The sequence below is a fragment of the Pezoporus wallicus genome, unplaced genomic scaffold (genome assembly GCF_028554395.1).
Source record: "Pezoporus wallicus isolate ANWC-B61680 ecotype Strahan unplaced genomic scaffold, APGP_CSIRO_Pwel_v1 contig_6428, whole genome shotgun sequence".
Lineage (NCBI taxonomy): Eukaryota > Metazoa > Chordata > Aves > Psittaciformes > Psittacidae > Pezoporus > Pezoporus wallicus.
This window is the reverse complement of record NW_026639269.1, coordinates 1,181,227-1,202,770: the sequence shown is the minus strand read 5'-3', so window position 1 is coordinate 1,202,770 and position 21,544 is coordinate 1,181,227. Positions and strand designations below refer to the sequence as shown.

The window sequence follows — 21,544 nt, the reverse complement described above, 5'->3', positions numbered from 1 at the left end:
ATTTTTAGCAGCATTAAGCACCTCACACTTAAAACTTGAGTAAAAACTTGTTCATCTAAATTAAACGTCAGTTAAGTGTCATAATTTTTGCACCAAATAACAGAATGATATTCCAGATTCCCCCTCTTAACACTGATCTACATTAATTACCTAAAACCTAATGGATGCTAGGTTATGTTTTTTGGACAGCTAACATAATATTTTTTTCTCAAATTCACTGTAAATACCTAAAATTCACTCAGCTAAGCCCTAAATTAATTTTTAAGATTGGAAACAATGCTAAGTCCACGTTCAAATTTTTTAATTATTTTAGGATAAAAGCTTAAGAGTATACTCCTGAGTATACTCTTATATAAAAGAGTATACTCCTATTGCCCAATATTATTTATTGTTGCAGCTTTCAGATGAAAGGTCACATGAATTCATCAAATCTGAGCAAGTATTAGCGTTCTATGCAGTTAAAATGCCAAAGTAAAGCAATTTACAAGAATGACAAAGATGTTAGACTCTTCTAGCATAGATAATTAACTTTCACAAAAGACTTTGCATTTCTATAAACTTACACTTATGATAGAGAAAAGCCACGGTTTTCCTCGCTTTGTAACTGCTAAAAATTTAGGCACTGATTCTACGATTGATGCACAAACCCCAACTACACACCACTTATTGATTACAGAGCTCTGAAGTTTATCAGGTATGACTGATTTAATCAGGATAGAAAATTTATTTAATCTCCAGAAACAAAACTGAGAAAGAAAAAGTGAATTTGAATAGGAAAGCATCTTTTAATATTCTGATAAAGCCTAATTAATGTCAGCTCTTGCATCTGTGACAGTTCTTTACTTGATTTATGCCTTGAAGAAAGATAAAGTAGCCATGTTTATGCCTGTGCTGTTCAGCAGAACTGGGCAGCCCTGAGCACACCCTACAAGGGAGCATGAAGCCTGCATGTTACACTTCTATAAAAACAAGTGTTCTTAGTCTGTAGAAATAAAGCTTATCAAATCTTACTTCTTGTCATTAAAGACACTGATCTAAAATCACAAAAAAAGGCAAGAAAAATGTTTGATCTTTAAAAACATATACAGACATAATTTTATACAGATATTTTGTTATTCCTAACTAGATATGCGTGAAAAGAAATATTCAGCTTTTGAAAATATACTGTATTCACCAGTTTTCAAATCACAGTATTTAATAAAAATCAATTATTTCATTATACAGTGTCACAGTAGTAAGTTTAAAACAACATTTTAACGTTCTTCCACAGAACTTGCATTATTAGGGAAAATACAACTCATCTTTCACTATTTATTATTCCATTTTAAGCGAGCTCATTTGAGCTGTCAAATTTGAGTTGAACTTTATTTGAGGTGGTACTTGACTACACAGCAGATGCACAAAATTAAAAATATTATACTTGGGAAAATGGCCATCACAGATAAATTACAACTACTATTAAAATCATTAGAAACACAAACTGACACGTACAGAAGTTCCTAATAAAAAAGGACATAAAGTATAAATATTGGGTAAATTGTTTGCTGAATACAGATCCTTTTTCTTCTCCTCCACAATCTGTTATCTTAAACAAGTTGTCCAGCAAGAAAATAAAAGCATAATATGCTAGAACATTGATCATAATTTAATCACTGGGATTTAAAAGTTAAACACTAAAATTAAATGGCACACCCAAGTTTAAAAGGAGAGAATATCTTCTCCTTTCCCATTTGTTTTCATGATTATTTAATCAAAACCAGACTGGGTCTGACATTAAGAAATACATAATGTAAACATCATCCTCTAGTACATTGCCACATGATGAAAAATATACCACATACAGCAGGGTCATATATTTATGGGTATACATTTATGCCTGTATAACATACACCTGTATGAACTTCTCTTTTTTAAGAAAAAGTCTGTGTTATAACAATGCACTCCAGGCATTAAAGTACAGGCGTAGTGAACCCAAAATTGCAGCTCACTTATTACCCACAGGTACAGGCAAGGTCACTGTTCAACATTTCCACTGGAAGATTCTCTGATACCAAGTTTGCTTAGGGTAATTATTAATTTTATATAATTAATTGATGCATTGCTGCAGAACTTTCTGTTGAAAACAACTAACGAAAAAATGCAATTATAATTAGAAATATTTAGCCCTGCATAAAGCTTAACAGAGCTCAAAATATCAAGATGTAAAAATGATTACTCCAATGCAAGTTAAAAGAATTTTCCAGTGAAGTTCCTGAGATTAAATATCCCATTATACTTTTAAATTGAATTAACTTAGCCTAAATCAACTTGAAAAGGCTGAAATATAAAAAAAAACTATCAAAATTATTGTGATAAACTGAGATCAGTATCATATAAATAAGCCATGATTGAAAAAGACACTTAAATTACAACTCTTGTTCATGCTCTCAAATGTCTTATTCTACCTTCATCATAGCACAAGATAGAAATTGCTAACTCCACTATTTTTCCACTAGACATTTTATGCTCTTAACTGCAATTAAGCAGCAATTTTAACATGTGAAATAAAAATTACTTGAACAAGGGACCATATGATGTTATTAATAAAAATTTACAAGAACACCATAACAGTTATAACAGAAAGGCTTTGATTTCTTAAACAGATTTTGAATAGCAGCAGAAAGCTTACAGAATAGCAAGCATTAGGGGAAAAGACAGTTCATATTACTTCTGTTATATTTTGTGAGCACACTTTCCTTATCTGTTGGTGACTTCTGTGTTTGTAGTGCACATAAGAACAAATGGGTGTTCTTTTGGATTCTATGCACTCATTTGTTTTACTGAAAAATAAAGTCAAGTACTGGAGCATTTTCTTCTTTTGGTGTAATTCTGAAATATTCTTCCCTTGGGAATGGCAGTTCATTTTTTGCAATTTAGCTACATAAGTGTATCCATGCATGTATGCCGTAAGATATTTTTTCATTTTCTAGCTCTATGTAGTGACTTACCATTAGTGTAAGTACTGCAATTCATATTGGTTGTGTAGGATTTTTCATAAGCATGCTGAGGCAGCCTATTCACATCATCAGAATCTAGAGCTTCTGCAGTGTCATCTTTTTCACCAGGTGACATATAATTTAATGGCACACTTCCAGAATTCTCAGCTGGTTTTAAGTTTTCCTTTACTGAAAGATCATTTGTGGAAATAGACCTTTTCCCACTTTCCTTGGAAGTACTACGTGGCTTACAGAAACTCAAACCAAGCGAGTCCATGCTTGCAAAAGAGTCTTTGCAAGAAATTTCAGGATTCTGTGACTCCTTTGGTACTTGTATCTGTACTTCATTTTTGTTCAAGTTAAATGATGAAAAGAAGTCTTCATAAGAATCCTCTTCATAAGAAGCCTCTTCAGAGCTAAAAGACTTGCTACCTGTACTACCTGCTTGCCAGAAGTCTTTAGACCCTGATGCACCCAGTTCTGAGGTAGCCAGTTTCAAACTAGGTAGTATTTCTAATTTTTTCCTCTTCTTGTCTTTAAGGATACAATTGTTTCTGTAAACAGGGAAGCGTCTATCCAGTGAACACTTACTTAAGTTTATGCTGCTCATAGGTGCATTAGAGAGACTGTCAATCACAGCAGCAACATTACTTAACTTGGACATTTTTTTGGAAGGAGAAAGATGACCCAAGCCCTTTATTTTGAGAAGAGAACTTTCATTTGCAACTGAAGTAGTCTTGCTATTTTCATCCTGATTTTTATTCAGGAACTTTTCTGTATCTTTCTTTTCTAAAGGCATTTTATCATCCAAAGTATGCTGAAAAAGCTGCTTTTTTCTTAAGCTGCTTTTGCTACGTTGTTTTGGTGTTAAGCAAGTCTGCTCATAGCTTTGTGAGGGAGAATTCACTGACACAATCATGGCTATAGGATTATCAGTCCAACTATCACAGGCAGGTTTTACTACCTCTGTTTTCTGTCTCTTTAATTTATCAGCTCCCCAAAGACAATCAAAGCTTGAGTTCAAGCAGTCTTCCATTTGTTCTCCTGCAAAATATGAAAAGTGGCAACATAAATTTATTTAATAAAACAGAAAGTGTACCAATTTCTTAGTAAAATACACATGAAATTACTGAAAAAAGAAAAACAAGGACTTGGCAAGTTCTCTGGATATTATATTGTAAGTCATCAAAAACTAAACAGAAAATGGATTAAAACTAAATTATGTTCTATGTTAACAAGAAGCTACAATAGCTTTAGCTATCATACCTTCTTACACGGCAATAGGTAAACAAGCCCTGTTCTACAGTCTTGAAACAAAGCAGCAGAGGAACTCTTTCACTCTTGCATTTGTGGAAAAAAAGAAAAATAAACAGCAAGACCATAAAAACCTAGCTAGATTAATATTGGAAAGCGAAAAATCTTTTTTACTACGAGAGCAGTACTTACCACTAATTATTTTTGCAGGATGAAGTCAAATACAACATCATACTATCATACCATGTACATCAACACAATGTATTAAGAATAATTACAACGTGGAAAAAATGTATCATTTCTTATAGCCATTCTTAAGATTTTGGGGGGAGGTGAAACACAGAATCTATTAAGAGAATCATAGAACAGTTAGGGTTGGAAAGGACCTTGAGATCATCTAGTTCCAACATCCCTGTCATGGGCAGCGACACCTCACACTAAACCATGTCATCAAAGGCTTTGTCCAACCTGGCCTTGAACACTGCCAGGGATGGAGCATTCACAACCTCCCTGGGCAACACATTCCAGTGCCTTACCACCCTCACAGTAAAGAATTTCCTCTTTATATCCAATCCAAACTTCCCCTGTTTAAGTTTTAACCCATAACCCCTTCATGTGCCTTAGCATGCCTTCCAGGAGAATCTGCTCCAAGATTTTGCCAGGCACAGAGGTGAGAATGACTGGTCTGTAGTTCCCCGGGTCATCCATTTTCCTCTTCTTGAGGATGGGGGTTATATTTCCCTTTTTCCAGTCATCGGGAACTTCACCTGACAGCCATGATTTTTCAAATACGATGGCCAGTGGCTTAGCAACTTCGTTTGCCAGCTCCTTCAGGACCCGTGGATGGATTTCATCGGGTCCCATGGACTTGTGCATGTTCAGGTTCTTAAGATGGTCTCAAACCAGATCCTCTCCTACAGTGGGTGCAAGGTCTTCATTCTTACAGTCGCTGCATCTGCCTTCCAAGACTTGGGTGGTGTGGTCAGAGCATTTGCCAGTGAAGACTGAGGCAAAGAAGTCATTCTGGCAGTCTGTAGCAGATCCCCCACAGTAATGTCCCCCATAGCTGTTATCCCTTTAACCCTGACCCACAAACTCTCTGTTGACTGATCACCTATCCCCAGACAGAATTCCATATTCTCCAGCCTATCCCTAACATAAAGGGCAACTCCCCCACCCCACCTGCCAGGCCTGTCTTTTCTAAAGAGCTTTTAACCTTCCATTCCAACACTCCAGTCATAGGAGCCATCCCACATGTTTCCATGATACCTATCATATCATATCCCCATAGATGTGCACACATCTCTAATTCCTCTTGTTTGTTCCCTATACTATGGGTGTTTGTATAGAGGCATTGAGCCGAGCTCCAAATGAAGCCAGCTCATTGGCTGGAGCTGCTGAAATAGCTCTACATTGCTTCTAGCATTTATTATAGGTGCTGGCATTGACTGGGTGTGTTGGGATGGAATGATGCCCCCCTCCCCCAACACATTTAGTTTAAAACCTCCTTGGCCAGCCTGGCAAGCCTCCTACCAAAAGACCAGCTCCACCAGCCTCCAGTAGACCTGGCCTCCCAAATCGAGTCCCATGTTCTAAAAAAAACCCCAAGCCCCTGACTACGGCACCACTCTTCTAACCATTTATTAACCTGGCAAATTCACCCAGCCTTTTTAAGGTCCCCCCCTTTATCCTGGAGAATGGATGAAAAGACAATCTGAGCTCCAGAGCCCCTAACCCCCTCTCCCAGGGCTCTGCAGTCCTTCTTAATGTTCTCCAGACTACTGCTATCTATATCCCTAGCACCCACATGGATCACTAGAAGTGGGTAATAGTCCATGGGACTTACTAGAGCAGGCAGCCTCTGCAACATCCCTGATCCGAGCCCCTGGTAGGTAACACACCTCCCCTTGAGACTGGGTCAGGCAACAGATGGGTGCCTCTGTTCCTTTCAAAGCAGTCCCCTACTACTATGACCCGCCGCTTTTTCCTGGCAGCACCAGTAGTGATCTTTACTAGTGCATCAGCCAGTTGTTCATGGTGCAGGGTGTGTGTTTCCTCATTAGTCCCCTGCAGAACTGTGAAGTGGTTCTGGGTGAGAACATCAGATTTAGGAGGAAGCCCCTTGCTTTTAATTGTCCTCTTCCTCCTTTTGTTGTTTTTCTTTTTTTTTTTTTGTTACTAGTTCCCAGCTTCCTGAGTTAATGGCCTCCTTCTTTCCCCCATGAGCTACAATGGACCCTGAGGCCTCTGCACAGTTTGGCCCTGGAGCAAGCAGGTCCTGCTTCCTCTCAGCTTCCCTGATGCCTTTCATCCTATTGACAGTGTCCCGCAGCTCAGCCCCTGCTGCAGTAGGACTTCCACCAGGGAGCACTGAGTGCAGCCCTGCCCGTTGTGCACCCTCGCCTCAGGAGACCAGTGCAGGCACTCTCTACACTCAGAGCCCTGCGCTGTAGCTTCCCCTTTCATCGGTTCTGTATGGGTGCCTACACTGGCCACTGCCAGGGCAGCCAGAGCAGAGCTCCCAGACCAGGCCCTGCTCATATGGCGAGTGATCACCATCCCGCTCACCTGCCTGTGCTAGCTGCCACACAAACTGACTCGCCTTGCTCCTGGTCCCTCTCACTCCTGGGCATTTGAACCACTCAGGGCTGGTGCCATCCCTCCTGAGCACCACCCCCTGTGAGTCAGCTGCTCGCATCAGCTGAGCTGCCAGCTCCTGGGCAAGTCCTGTTGAGGACTTGAGGCTCCCTCGGTGGCTCTTGCCGCTTTGAACTGAGGCTCCTGGATGCTGGGCTTCCTCCGGCTCAGGTGTTGAAGGCGTCCTCTCTCCAGCTGCTAACCTCACCAATTAATAACTCTTATCTATAAATATATATATAATTCTTCAATAAATTCCTCTGAAACAGGCTACTATCTCTAATTATCCAGAATACATTTTCAAAAGCCCTGCTGATAATTGCAATAGATGGTTTTGTTTAAATACACATTGAGTGCAAAGTTTCAGCAATACTTCTGTAAGTGCTCCTGTAGGTTTTAGGGAAAGTCTTGACGTTATTTGCTTACTAAATGTAAATAATATTTTTAAACATAGGCTGTAGCTAGCTAAATTAAGAAAAATAAAATATACAGAGATGAAAGAAGTTTCTCATGACATGATCAGACTCCCATATTGACAACTGAAAAAGTGTTAGCTTTGATCCTCAAACTGGATTCTTGAACTTTTTTAACCACTATTAACCAACATACTCTCAAGTATTTTGCAAGCACAAACAGAAGGGCCACTATCACACCGTACCACAGTTTGAAGCTACACCAAATATTGTCATGGGATGTGGAGGCCTGTTCTTATGCAAAATTACATTGTGCAGTTGCAATGCTGGAAGGACACATTCATGGTAAAGCTCTCAAAAAAAATAAAAAAAAAAAAATCACTGTTCAATGTCATCAGCACACAACTAATTTAGCAAAATAAAGTTTGTTGGCACAACTATGCTACTTCCAGTATTAAGCTATTACTTCTCCCTAACACTGCATGAACACATAACAAGATGTCTCAGGCTATAAGATAATGCCCCATGCTCTCCTTACTCTTCTACTGATACAAAACACCAGCATGTGACTTCAGCTTTTTGCTCATGTAACCAACAGAAGACATGAGGTCTGATGTACTTATCTCCTGTATACAAGATTAATGTTAAGATGCCCACTGAAGTAGCTCAACAGCCTTCACAATAATCTTTGCCCTTATATTCTGGTAATATGCCAAAACAGAAGAACAAATCCCTAACTTCAAGAGAATAAGAACTTTGATAACAAATTACTTGAATTCACTTGTAACCATAAAACATTTTAAAGGCCGATTTATTTTGCTTTTGTTAACTTTTTTAATCTCTGACGTACTAAGCTGGAAAACATGTTACGTTTTCTTCTAAATTCAAGTTTTTCGATTGAATATTTTGAAGAGAAGTCAGTTCTTTGAGGTTTCTCCCTCATTCTCTTCTCTCTTTTGCTTCCCATTATCACTGTTTAGTGCCCACTCTGTATTCTATACAAGATCACTCTAAGAGCAGAGAAGGCTGACACCATGCCAGGTCAAGAAGCCATTAACAGGAAAGGGTGTGAAGAAAGAGGAGGAAGTGACAGAAGCATCACAGTCATAGGCAGAGCATTACCCAACGTGTTTCTTCATGCTCCATTTTCCTTGAATTCTTACTTGTACACACTTTGCCAGTTAAGAAAAACTAAAATAATTCAGCTTTAAATATAAATGATAGAGCAAACATACAGTTCCCATTTCAGTATGCCATACTTTACAAAATAAACAGGCCATGTATTATTTTTAATTTCTGTAATATATAAAGTTGCATTAGTTACCTGGTAACAATGCATCTTCTGAATTAGTTAAGACACAAGTAGGCAGCAGACAGTCTCCTGGTGAACTACTTGGAAGTATCTGAGGCATTTGTGAAGCTAGGAATTTGTAAATAATAAATAAGTTAGACCTACTTGCAAAGATATAGATTTTGGCACCATTGATTCACATTTCAAATCAGCTCAACTGTAAGACATAACTCATTGCTTTGCCAACTATAACCATGTAAGTAATTACACTCTTCAAGAGTATCCCAAATTTACACACTCAGAAAAAAAAGCTACTACATCTTCTACAATTTTAAGCAATTTCTTTTTCTAGATAACCATATTTCTATGATATTAAAGAATGACAGCAAACCTTTTAGAAAATATAAAACCTTTCTAAGGTAATTGAGGTATTTTACTACATAATCTGTCAAATTCTGCAATTAGTGGCAAAGCACTGACATAGCAGAAATGCATTTAAAAATGCTTGAAGGCATTACCTTAAAACTAAAAAACAAATAAAAGTCATGCCAAAATAAATTAATTTAATTTTTCATCCATGTATCACTGATTCTTTACTTTCCCCCTGCAACTATTTCTGAAATTATAAACTGACAGTCTAGTTGACATAGACTTCTTAAAACTTCAAATACTACCGATTCCCACCCGCTCAAAAGATGTTCCACATTTCAATACTTTTTATATTAACTGGCAAAATCTAATGGCTTAGACCTCAATGCTTTCACAGTAATGTAATGGAAACACTAAAAAATTATTTGAAAACTGTAATCTACATTTAATTCACCAGGATATGCATTTTGAAATAAATTAGATTTATCTGATTGGGTCATTCAATTTATTTTTTTAAATCCTGTTCTTCAGTACCTGGACAGATGTCTCGTCAATTTTCAACTCCTTAATGAACTGTTGGCCTGGGACTAGTAACATTACAATCTTTGACAAGTACAGCACTCACATTACAATTTAAAGGGAAATAAGAGTTTCACTGTAAAGTTTAACCAAGTTGTGGTAATATCAATTTACAAGTTTAGAAAGTCTAGCTTAACTTTAGTCCTCTTGAGCAGTCTAACCATTAAGAAATTCCTTTTTGCAATTATTATCTTTCACGATTTCTTGTGCCCTTTGATGGAAAGGAACTAAAAGCTAAAGCATCATAACTACTTGAAACCTGGGAAGCAGGGAGGACATTGTAATCAAGATACGAAAAAAAGTTCGAAGGCCAGAGCAAGACAAAAGCATCAGAAATTCAGCAATAAAGATGGCAGCCATTTGTGCATGGATAGGTAAAATTTAACTCCTTACCAGTAGGAGAAATATTTTCTCTTTTTTCCTTCATCTCCTTTATTCTTCTTTCCATTGCACTGTATTGATCTTTCACCTTATTAACAGGGCTGTATACAAGTGAACCATTGTCTTCAAATAATAGAACTGGTACATCAATTTCTATACAAAGAAATTGCATTTGTACATTAGTATTTATGTGCTATAACAATCTCAATTTTTTTTTCCCCCAAACTTGAAAAAAATAGGTTAGTTTGGTTCTCTTAACATCACTTTAGATGCCTTAATACTGCAAATTGCAAGAACTCTGTAAAAACTAAGTCAACTTTGTAAGTAAAAACATACTTATAAAAACATAGAAGTAAAACCAAACAAACCCAAACCTAACCAACCAAACCAAACACACAAAACAAAACCCCATCAAGTATTTTAAGGAAATAACTGAAGATGTTTGTCTAAGGTAGCTCTTACCAGCATTAACTGCTATCTTCTGTATGGCTAATTCTTTAGCCATCTGGTCCAATCTTTTCTGCAACTTTCTATCATTTTCTGGAGTTTTTTCAACAAAGTCTTTCGGCTGCATACATTTGTGCTACAAGACACACAAAGCTATCAATTATATGGTATAAAACTGCCAGAAATAACTACACTTCTTATTCGCTTACCACTTTGCCACAGTATTTATCATCAGTGTCTAACTATGCTTCCTAGCGCTTCCTTGAGAGTCACAGGTAATAGCAGAAGTTAAAGTTCACTTTGGAAAATGTTAATACAAAAGAAGAAAGAACCTAACAGATTTTTTTTCCTGTTAGATTTTATTAAAAAGCAGACTAAATAACCATCTTTTCCTTTTTTCTTGAAGCAAAGCTAAGGCTTGATTTTTTTTTTATAAATATCAGTATTTTAGCATTTGTGCATGCAACTCAGTGAAACATAAACCACAACAGTCATGTTTTTTTAATTAGCCATTATGTCATTTTAGTTTAAACCTTAAGTTATTTATTCATCAATACAAAAAATTTTATTATACTTTCTTCAGATACCACATCATCACAGCCATAGCCTACCTTTAGAAACCTACTCAGACAGATACATAGAGCTTACAGAATGTCCTGGTAATGAGGAATTCAAATGCCTGAGGTCAGGAAGTCAAATTCAGACTTTAAGGTTTACTACACTAGGCCTATGAAAAAAAAAAACAACCAAACCCACCCATACCCACATACTCACTTTTTTGACTGGTTGTGGCAATTCTTCATTAGCAGCTACCACAGGAAATAAGGCTTCATCAACATGTACTCTAGTTTCTCGACACCTGCATAATAAATTAGAGCAGCTGTGTTTGTGTTTTTAAGAATGAGAAACTTTATAGCAAAAAGTCATCTGAGCTCAGTAATAATGAAACACCAACCTTTCCTCAGTGCGTATCTTCAGCACAAATACTTCAATGGGGAAAAAAAAAAATCTCTATATATGACACACCAAATATAGGACATATTTTTTTTTTGTCCTAACGATGCTCTCTAAATTGTTGTTCTGAAACTCAAAGATTCACACTCATTTTATTTTCCACACATTCAAAAATCATTATATTAAGTCCTCTTGGCCAGATTCTCATGAATCTCAAATTTACCCAACTTGGGAGGACTGTAGGTTTTAACTGTTCACTACCCAGCAACCATAACCTTAACTTGCCTCAAGTTGGTCACTGTGATGACAGTAAACTCCCAACTATAATCTGCAGAATGTCATGGGGTGGACGAGTCATCATCTGATCACGCCTTTATATCTTAGCCATAAGTCTCAGTTTTCTGCCTCCTCTGTGTATATGCAATGCTAAAACCAGCCCCTTATTGAAGGGTCATTTGTATTTATGCAAACTTTTTTAATTACAAAACCAATAATTCCAACTGACACCTTATCCCCTTTTTCCTGTCTTTTCATTTCAAAGACTGACTTGAGAATAGTGGGATTAATGTTACCTAATGAGAACACTAAGAATGATGTTGAGACAAGAATTTGGTTAATACATAAAAGTTCTTTTGATCAAAATAGATCAATACACTTTTATTATCAAACAATAAATAAACTAATTATGAGAAAGAGCATAGAACATCAATGGACTACACTAGTTTCCCCAGAAGCCATTCAAAACTGTGATTCTAGTGACACCTAGTGATCTAACTGCTATAAAGTTTGTGACTGCAGAATTATAATCCAATGCTTAGTTACTCAGTTTTAAATAAGAAGCCAAACCATTACATGTTTTTGTCAAACTAACCGAGTTTGAGTTTAGAATTCTCTGGAGCATCAAATAGAGATGATACTCAACATGCTGACCTTCAGTAGCTGTTATTAAATTCTGGATAATAATCAGCATAGATTTAAACTGCACTAAAATTTACATTAATTCAGAGATTTTTTTTATTCAGAGAAGCTAAACATAATAAATTTGACCACTAAATATGTTATGAGCATTTTTTACTTTGCAGAAAAAACTGAATGTAAATGATTTATCTATCATGTTTGTGACATGAGTTACTGTACTAAGAATATGTCGGTAAAGTTTCCCAGTTATGGGTTAGATTAGGTATTCTTAATTTGTACATAGATTATAGTAATTCTATTTTATGTAGGGTTCTTTTTGTTGGGTTTTGTTTTTTGGGTTTTTTTTTTAGGTTGCTCATTGAAGTATTTCAATTAAAGTACTATTTTTTTTTTCAGTGATCCAAAAGCTGTCACTCATTTTGAATTAAACTTATTATTTATTTGCATGACTCTTAAAACAAGTCCACGATTATGTGCACTATCTTTAAAGTCAGACATATCTATAATTCTTAGAAAACACAAAAGGGAAACAACACATTTTAAAAAAATTAAGAACGTATTTACTCTAGAGTTGTTACATTTTTAGGAAATGCAAATGTCATTTTAAAAGAGTCTTCTTCCTAATCAAATTACTTCCTAGTAAACTGTAGAACTCCATTCAGTTTGGATTCAAATATATGCTTATACTGTGAAGCAGAAGTTTCCAGTAACAGTTCAACAAGGCAATGTTCACCAAATACTGTACAAACCATTATAATGTGTTCTGGCTTTTATGGAGCAAAGCGAGTACTATAATATTTTCAGATCATGGGCATGTTCCTCTGAGAGGCTCAAGCACTGCTCAGGGGAAGATAAAACTAGTGGGCATGCATAACAGTTTGGAAGTAGCTGTTAATTGGGAGTATTTTGCACAAACCAGAACCACCAGGAAATGCTGGAGTAATTGCTTATGATTTGCTTCCTTGTCTGGTGTTTTTAGAGCTCAAACATAAAAAACTAGCATTCAGATTAAATATCATATACTGCAGCATCCTGTTTCCAAGACCAAGATTCCCAGAAGTATGTAAAAACATGAAAACACAGCCAAACATTCCCAGTTTACTTTGCTATGTTCCACAGATTTCTGGTTTAGAGATCATCAGATTCAATACTGTACATGTTTTTTGACAAAACCAAATATTTAATTGCTTCAGCATTTTTTTTAACCAGTATAAATCCTTGCCGAATATGTCTCCGCAACAAGTAGTTCTCCAGCCTAAACTATGTTTTACTAAAAATAATCATTTATTGTTTTCTGTACAGGTATAAGTTACTCCTGGGGAGATTCCAGTTAGATCCTAGAGGAAAATTTGTCACAACAGCCATTGAAATAATCTCCCCAGGGAAGTGGTGGATTCCCAGCATTGGACAGTTTTAAGATTCACCTGGACAGAGTGCTGGCCATCTTGTATAGGCTGTGCTTTTGTCAGGAAAGGTTGGACCATGATTGTTGAGGTCCCTTCCAACCTGGTACTCTATGATTCTCTGAGTCTGTCTCCAGATGTATTCATGTGATGATTTCCAACTCTTCTACTGGAAAATAATGTTAATTTCTCACTCAGCCTCCTCATATGAACCTTGGTGTTCGCAAGAGTCTCTTTCCCTCCCACATTTTTTCCAGGCTGAAGCATTCTTGTCTTCCACTGTGTCTTACGAAACAACATTCCAAGTGTGTAACCATGATAAAAACCATGTCATTCCACTACATGAGGTTTTATATTCTATTTGATTTATGACTACTGCTGAGGTGACAATCATACGAAAACATTTCCTGTGAGTCTCAAAATCTTAAATTTCCCCTCATACAATACAATCATCTTTCCAATATACTTAAGAGGATTTAAGATTTAAATAGTCTCCTTGATATCAGTAAGAATTTTAATCCCTTCACTGTCTTAGTTTTGGTGTTACAGTATGAACACTAATAGCATAGCTGTGTCTATACTTACAGGAAGGTTCTGCAAAATAATTTGAACAACCATCCACATGCCAATTAAGATCAAGCAATAACTAAAATACTTTGCTTTGCACTGTGCTCCAACAGGAGTCATCCAATCCCCAGTCTACACTAAAAAGTCATCCCTTAGTATTACATTGCCTAAAATTAAATTTCACAGCATTTCTGACCATTCTGAGAACATTCCACTTGCTATTGAATAGAGCAGCTGGTTAATCAAGCCTTCTTTTTTTAGTAATGCTAAAACTTCAACTCATGCAAATTCTGCATTATTTGCTTACAGTTAGCAGGTTCAAACTGAGCTTCCATTCATACAGAAACACTTTTTACTGGCACGTACTATATTCAGTCCTCCCTGTTTACGTTGTCCCAGGGTTTAGACTGTCTTCTGCCTGCCAAACCTCTGAGATGATATGGTAGGCATACATAATTTCAAGTCACACACTTCAGTTCTCTCATCTTACTACAAAAAAAAAAAAATTTGCATGTATGCTAACAGACTGATTTTAATTTTGTGTTGTCTATACCTCATTTGTGTAATTCCATGACTAGTGAGACTATGCATTACTTTCTCTTACGTAAGCTTTTACCACTCCTGACCCATACTTCGCTTAAGAATATGATACTCCTATGAATTCTGCCAAGAGTATACATCAGTCTAAGTTTTATATTCTTGTTTACCTTTTTTGCACTAACTTTAAAGGTAGGAAAGAAAGATTACAGAGAATTTCAATCAATCCACAGCTTGGGTCTTCCTCCATAATAATACACGCCTATTCCAGATGAATCCCCCGTTCCAACAAACTTGTCTTGTAAGCCATATACTAAGACGTCACTTTGTCCCATGTCAACTTCAGAAAAAAAAAAATATGCTAGCCTTCTCTTTCCTACAAAAGAGCTTAAGTCTTTTTCTTTGTTGCTTATATACAGCAATAAAGTTTCTTGAGGCCTTTACACCTCAAGGCTCCATGTTGTCCCCTACAGTATCACATATCTAGCTGTCCGTCTGAGCTTTCTACAGTGCTCATCCACTCAATACCTGCCAGTATTGCACAGGTTCCTCTTGCAGTTAAACCGCTGTAACAGAGGAAACATTCCTTTATGTCACATCCTAGACTTGCCCCTGGAAGGCGCTCTCATTCTTTTGTTGCAGATACTACTCACCTGGACTTTTCTGGGATCCTTTTAGCACATCCAAGTCCTCAAACAGTTTATAATTCTTATGACTAAGGTTTCAAATTCCATATTTATACATTTAGCCATGTGAACAGCATATTTAATTTTACAACCAAATATTCCTACTGAAATGACCATTTTCCACACACTCAGTGGCACCAGGTCCAAGAAAGGTATATTCACACAGACAGAATTTTGCACCACCCTCATATTTGGGAGCTTAAATATTTCTTCCTTGGTGTTAAAACTGGATGCTTCTGCAGAACTGCATGAACTTCTTTTTCTGATGTGTATCAGAAATTTTATGGTTGCACAACATTTAAGTAGCTGCAGAGCTCAGCTTTGCATCCCCCTGTTTTTTATTTTTACTTTTGCACTTAGCATACTTCTATCTCTCCATGCGTATTACAACTGGTATAGGAGAGAGCCTCTTTGCTTACATTCTAATTTCTATCATCACAGCAATTTACCAATTGGAGTGCCTAACACCCGCATGTTCTTAAACATGTTTTTATACTTCATCTGAAATCTAAATTTGGCCTCACAACCATTTCGTAAACTCAGAGAAGCAGCTATGGACTAGCAAATTCTCATGGAATGGCTGCACAGCTAAATTTTCTTGTTTTTTAGTTTAACTTTTTCCTGTATGGTAGCTGAGAATCTTCAATCAGTGCTGTTATGAATCTTCCAAACGTCTTAAAAGCCAGACTACATGTGGATCTTTTTATTTCTTGCTAGAAGATACTCTGTCTACAGAAGCTAAGTACAGAAACAGTACAATGTCCCTGATGAACTGTGCTTTTTCAAACAAAAAAGAAAATTCTATTCAACATAAGCATCTAGTCTTCACTGCCTATGCATGTCAGCTGAGAACAAAGGGGTGGAACACTGAATGATTCTACTATGGAACTACCTCGCTGCATTCATTTTTTAAGAATTAACATTTTATCTTTTTATACAAGTAATATGCTCTATAATAGCAAAAATGTCATAGGAAACTTATTTACTCATAGATTTATCACTATTTCAAATAAATTAAAAAAGAAACAAAACAAAATCTGTACTTCATTTTTTAAACAATACTAGAATCCATTATTGCTGGAATATGTCCCATATATTCACAAGCACTCACTTCTCCACCCAGAGTACAGAAACTATTTTTACGCCCATCTTCTGTGCTTTTCTCCACGTAGCCAAATGTCCATCTTTGAAGACTACATGGGTCACGTGCTTGTTCAAAGTTTTTGAAACCTGCAGAAGTACAAAGAGAGCTCATCTTTAAGTCCAATAATCAGAAAATGCCAATAAAAATGGACTATGCTAGCATATTTCAATGTATAAACCATTAGCATAAAAACTTATTCTAAACATTATGTCAAGGACTCTTGATCTTTCTTATCTCTGCAAGAAGGCTCAAGCAAACAAAACTCAAATCTCATTAGCCAAGCCAATGCAATGCACCCTAGAGAGCTACAGTAGCTTCCTTTTGCTCTCAAACTTCTTTTTTCTAGGTTAGCATTTTCATCCCCCTGCTTGCTCTAGTTGTATCACTATCTTGCAACATTTTTATTCATGTAGCCCAACATCATTTCTTGTGAAACAGCTAGTACAGAAAGTAGTGGAAAAACGGATTCTGAATTTTATTTCCTGAAACAGTGAGCCAAGTCAGTTCACTATCTCAGCCCAATAAAAGGGAAGCAAGTGTCTGGAATAACAAAGGGGCAGGACTACCCCTTTTCAGTCATGGGGATCTGCTAAATAGGCTCATCTGTATTACCTGCCAGCAACTTCCACTATTTCTGGCTACTTTTTGATCAACTCGAAGAATTTTGAAGCCTTATGCTTTTGCCATTTTCTGTGAGAAAAATCTAATATCAGAAGAGAATAACATAGGTCTAACAGCACAGCACAAAATAACAAGAAATAGTTTTTAAATTATTCATTGATATTTGTACTTGCTTCTATAATAAAAACAGTTATTCTGTTCTGTCACTATCTCAGCTAAATTCACACAGAAAGAGAGGCTTCGGGGAGATCAGCACAATTTCACAAATTACAGTAAGATACACCTACACACACCCAATTGAAAAGCACTGGAAGCTCACGCAAGTCTTATTTAGAGCATGATGTGGGCTGTAAAGATCTCCATTAACTGGTGACAATTTGCAAGAAGGGAAAATACCAGATTGATTTGGTCTCTGGTTGAAATTCCACAGCTGGCAATTGAACATATTTTGCACCTGCAATTCAACAATACTTAATATGGGAAAAAAAGACATACACTAACAGATATATTTTTACTAGCACTTTCTGGAGTTGAACCACATTTGTGGGAGAGTAACTGAAAGAAGAAAATGTCATGGTACTCGGATTAGAAAACATTTTAGTAACAATAGAGCAGCTGCCTACAAGTTAAGAGAGCACAAAACAACATAAAGTACATACTTGAAAACAGCAGGCTTTATAGACTTTGATTTGATTTGCCCACAGTATGTGGCAAGCCCAATACTTCACAGCAAATGCATGCCATCATATTACTATACAAAGAAGTTTATAGATACATGCAGGCTTTAAATACATTTCCCATCTGTCACTAGTAAGAATTTTACAGTGCTTTCTTTTATTCTCAGGTCTGCGATTATCCTTCTTCTTGCACTTAAACTCATACCACAAAGAAAGATACCCAATAAGCAAAACGAGCAAGCTAATTTCTAATTAAGAGCCTTCCTATTCTGTTTATTACAAAATAGTTTCCTTACTTTTGCTCCCATATCAAGAAGTTGCTGTTCAAAGGTTTCTGAGTAATTTTCTGTTCTGTTAGATGACCAAACTTCTACAAATGCCAAGATACCTGTATCAGACAAAAGAAAACAAACAGCTAATGAAGTATACCCTATGATAATATTGGGTAAACTGCCTTTCCAACAGAATTTTGCTTTCATACATGCTGCATTCAGTAGCAAATGTAGCTTTTAATAAACTGAGTGTCAGATGGTAGCAGCAGAATGCTCTTTTTAGAGAGCTTCTGTCCCTTATAACAGTTGTAATAGAATAAACTTAGAAGCTTGACACTACTTAAACAACTTTTCATTTACTCCATTTAAAATACACTACCAGCTTAAACAAGAAATGCAGTGCCTCTACATGACTGCTTACTCTTATTAATCACTGCTCCTCTTCAGGTTAATAAAAAAATTTAAGACAACTTGATATAACACAAGTTACAGAATACAACAAAACAAATATAATGGAATTACTCCCTCCCAAAACCTGCAGAAAACAGCAAAAATATTACTTACCATTTTACAAATTAGTCCAAATTCCACCTTGTTTATACTGGATCACCACAAATTATGTACATATGACAGGAGCCAATATAATTTCATTGCCAGCTCTATTATGTAACTTTAGGTATATCACATTTAAGTAGCTTCCTTTATCAACCAGATTAATAATCTCTTCAAGGAATGAAATCAGCTTCAGTTGAGGTCTTTAAACAAACAATCCCAGAAGTAAGGACATGGAAGGATAAGCAAATGAAACTCGTAACACTGATTTTACTTAGGATGTACACTAAAGTGATCTACAGCTCCATTAGCCATGCTAATTTCCCATTTTGAGTGGTGAGTCAGTAAAGTTCCAGAAAACTGGAAGAAGGCTGGTTCACAAGAAAAACACTTTACACAAACTGCAGGCCAGACAACTCTCAGAACTCATGAGTAAAACTGTCAATTTAAAAAGGTCAGCCTTGGCAAGCATTGCTTAATTATGTTGGTTACTATTTATGTCCTGATTAATTAAGTAGTTTTCGTCTGTTTTCTTTCTAAATGAAAATCTGAATAACTCTCCAACAGTAGAAGCACTTTTATAAAGATTAACATATTTTTGTAATTTCTAAAAATAGTTTTAACACACAAGAAATATGGAATGCAAACCACCTCCTTAGCCAAACTATGTGGAAAAATCTTACTATAAGTACTATGACTTCAGATATATATGGGAACTTAACACAAGTTGACTCCAATGTGCTTTTAATTGTGCTTATTCGACTACTGGACCAAGACGGCTTTTGCCATATTTTCTTTTTGTCTTGATTGTTCTATTGAGAAAAAAAAAAAAAGGACTTGCATTTGAAAAGCTAATACCTTGCTCTTACATCAAATATTTTAGAACGTTCACATTTATAATTCTCCTAGGAAAATGTTTTAGAGAATTTCAGTGAAAGTCGAAACTAGAAACTTGGACGAACATTACTTCAAGGCTGCATGCACCTGCAGTAGGATCAAAGCTGCACGTTACAGCAGTTAGCCAATTTTAGATAATCAAATATACTCCAACAAAAGACAAGGCACTTCGCAGTTTTTGTTCAATTGATAAAAAGGAAAATGAGAAACAGTCTGTAGGTTTTTCGAACTAGAAGAGGTCCGAGTACAGTTTTATTCTTGCAAAGGCCAACTTATGCAGGAAGATCTCAGAGAAGATGGTGATAGTTGGGGAAAACAGACATCAGAGGGCAAGCTAGCGAGGCAGAAACTTAAAAACACGGAGAAGAAACTACACAGGATCTAGCCATGGCTGACCTAGCCAGAAAGAACGAGGGCAGACTCCGATACGTGGCAGCAGAAGGGGCCGCGGCACCGGTCGGAAGCCACCCGAAGGGGCGGTCGCCCCTACGCTCCCTGCCTGCAAAAGGATCCCAGCCCCTCCCGCCCCATCGCCTGCGCAGTTCGGCCTGGCCTGCGGCTGGGCACAGCCCGCCGCCCTCTGGGCCACGCCGAGGCCCCGACGCTCATTTTCAGGCTTGTTCACGATTAGTCAGCGCAGCTCCACAGAGAAACCCTTTCCCCATGGGAAAGCAACGCCACGGGGTCAAGCTGGAGACTGACCCGCCCTGAGGGCCGGACGCTCCCAGGGTAAAGACTGGGCGGGAAGGAGGCAAGTGACAGCCCAGCCGAGAGGGACCGGGCGAAGGACCTCAGGGATCAGCAAGGGCCTGCCCGCTCCAGCCCGGCGGCTCCCCTCTGCCCCTCGCACAGCGTACAAGCCGGTACCTTTCAGGACGGGCTCCATTCGCAGCGCGGCGCAACACAACACCAAGATTCCGGAACCCGCCACAGTTTAAATCCACCTCCACAGCGAGCCAGGCCTGCGCGCTGCATTAGGCTCCATCGGCGCGCCTGCGCGCTGCAGCAGGGTTCAGTCGCGCCTGCGTGTTGTTCGCGGGCGCGGGGTAGGTGCCGAGAGGGTGGGTTTAGTGGTGTTTGTGTGGTCCCGGCGTGTGTGCGAGTCTGTGTCAGGGCTGGATGTGTGAGGGATGTAGATCGGGTGTCGTTGGTGCCGTGGTTGTAGAAGTCAGGGACTCAAAGTAGTTCTGTCCGCCTGGAGTCTCCGAATCCTGTGTGCAGTTCTGGGCCCCTCAGTGCAAGAAGGACGTTGAGGTGCTGGAGCATGTCCATAGAAGGGCAATAAAACTGGTGAAGGGTCTGGAGAACAAGTCTTAAGAGGAGCATCTGAGGGAACTGGAGTTGTTTAGTCTGGAGAAGAGAAGGCTCAAGGGGGACCTTACTGCTCTCTACCACTGCCTGAACGGAGGTTGTAGTGAGGTGGGGGTTGGTCTCTCAAGTAATAAGTGATAGGACAAGAGGAAATGGCCTCAAGCTGTGCCGGGGGGGTTTACATTGGATATTAGTAAAACTTTCTTCACAGAGAGGGTGATGAAACATTGGAAGAGGTTTCCCAGGAAAGTGGTGGAATCACTGCCCTTAGAAGTCTTCATAAACCGTGTAGATGAGACAATCAATGACATGGTTTAGTGGTGGATTTGGCAGTCCTGGGTTAATGGTTTGACTTGGTGATCTTAAAGGTCTTTTCCAACCTGGTCGATTCTATGATTCTGGTTGTTTTTTTGCAAATAGGTGTGCTCCATCCAGAGAGCTCCAGCCAAGCCTAGCTCTGGGGGAAGTTCAGGGCATCCCAAACATAGCTGAAAATGTTTTGAAAAGGTAGACAATGAGTGAGTTGTCTCTGTTCATCATGAGAAGTTCTCAGGAGTCTTCTAGTTTGTAGGAAGGTGTGTCAGCACCAATGTCTTCTGAACTCTGGTGGCTCAAACTGCAGTGTTGAAGTGAAAAAAATAACAGAGAAAACCAAGCAA

The 21,544-nt window shown here is 37.8% G+C and overlaps 1 protein-coding gene across 7 annotated transcripts in view; it reads right to left on the bottom strand.

Moving 5' to 3' along the window:
- MCPH1 (microcephalin 1) overlaps positions 1 to 20,525 on the bottom strand; it is a 122,460-nt gene extending 101,935 nt beyond the window's left edge. For 2 of the 7 annotated variants that reach the window (XM_057414062.1, XM_057414069.1), the window contains exons 1-8: positions 20,442 to 20,525; positions 18,150 to 18,241; positions 16,523 to 16,641; positions 11,121 to 11,205; positions 10,362 to 10,482; positions 9,912 to 10,052; positions 8,604 to 8,699; positions 2,988 to 4,019 (exon numbers count right to left, since the gene is read on the bottom strand). In XM_057414062.1, the coding sequence (XP_057270045.1) occupies positions 2,988 to 4,019; positions 8,604 to 8,699; positions 9,912 to 10,052; positions 10,362 to 10,482; positions 11,121 to 11,205; positions 16,523 to 16,641; positions 18,150 to 18,241; positions 20,442 to 20,460 (1,705 nt within the window). In that variant the 5' untranslated portion in view covers positions 20,461 to 20,525. Of the gene's footprint in view, positions 1 to 2,987; positions 4,020 to 8,603; positions 8,700 to 9,911; positions 10,053 to 10,361; positions 10,483 to 11,120; positions 11,206 to 13,642; positions 13,681 to 14,554; positions 14,678 to 16,522; positions 16,642 to 18,149; positions 18,242 to 20,441 lie in introns of those variants that run through there. The other 5 variants (XM_057414063.1, XM_057414064.1, XM_057414067.1 and 2 more) reach the window with 5 other exon arrangements.
- Positions 20,526 to 21,544: the final 1,019 nt, after the last annotated feature.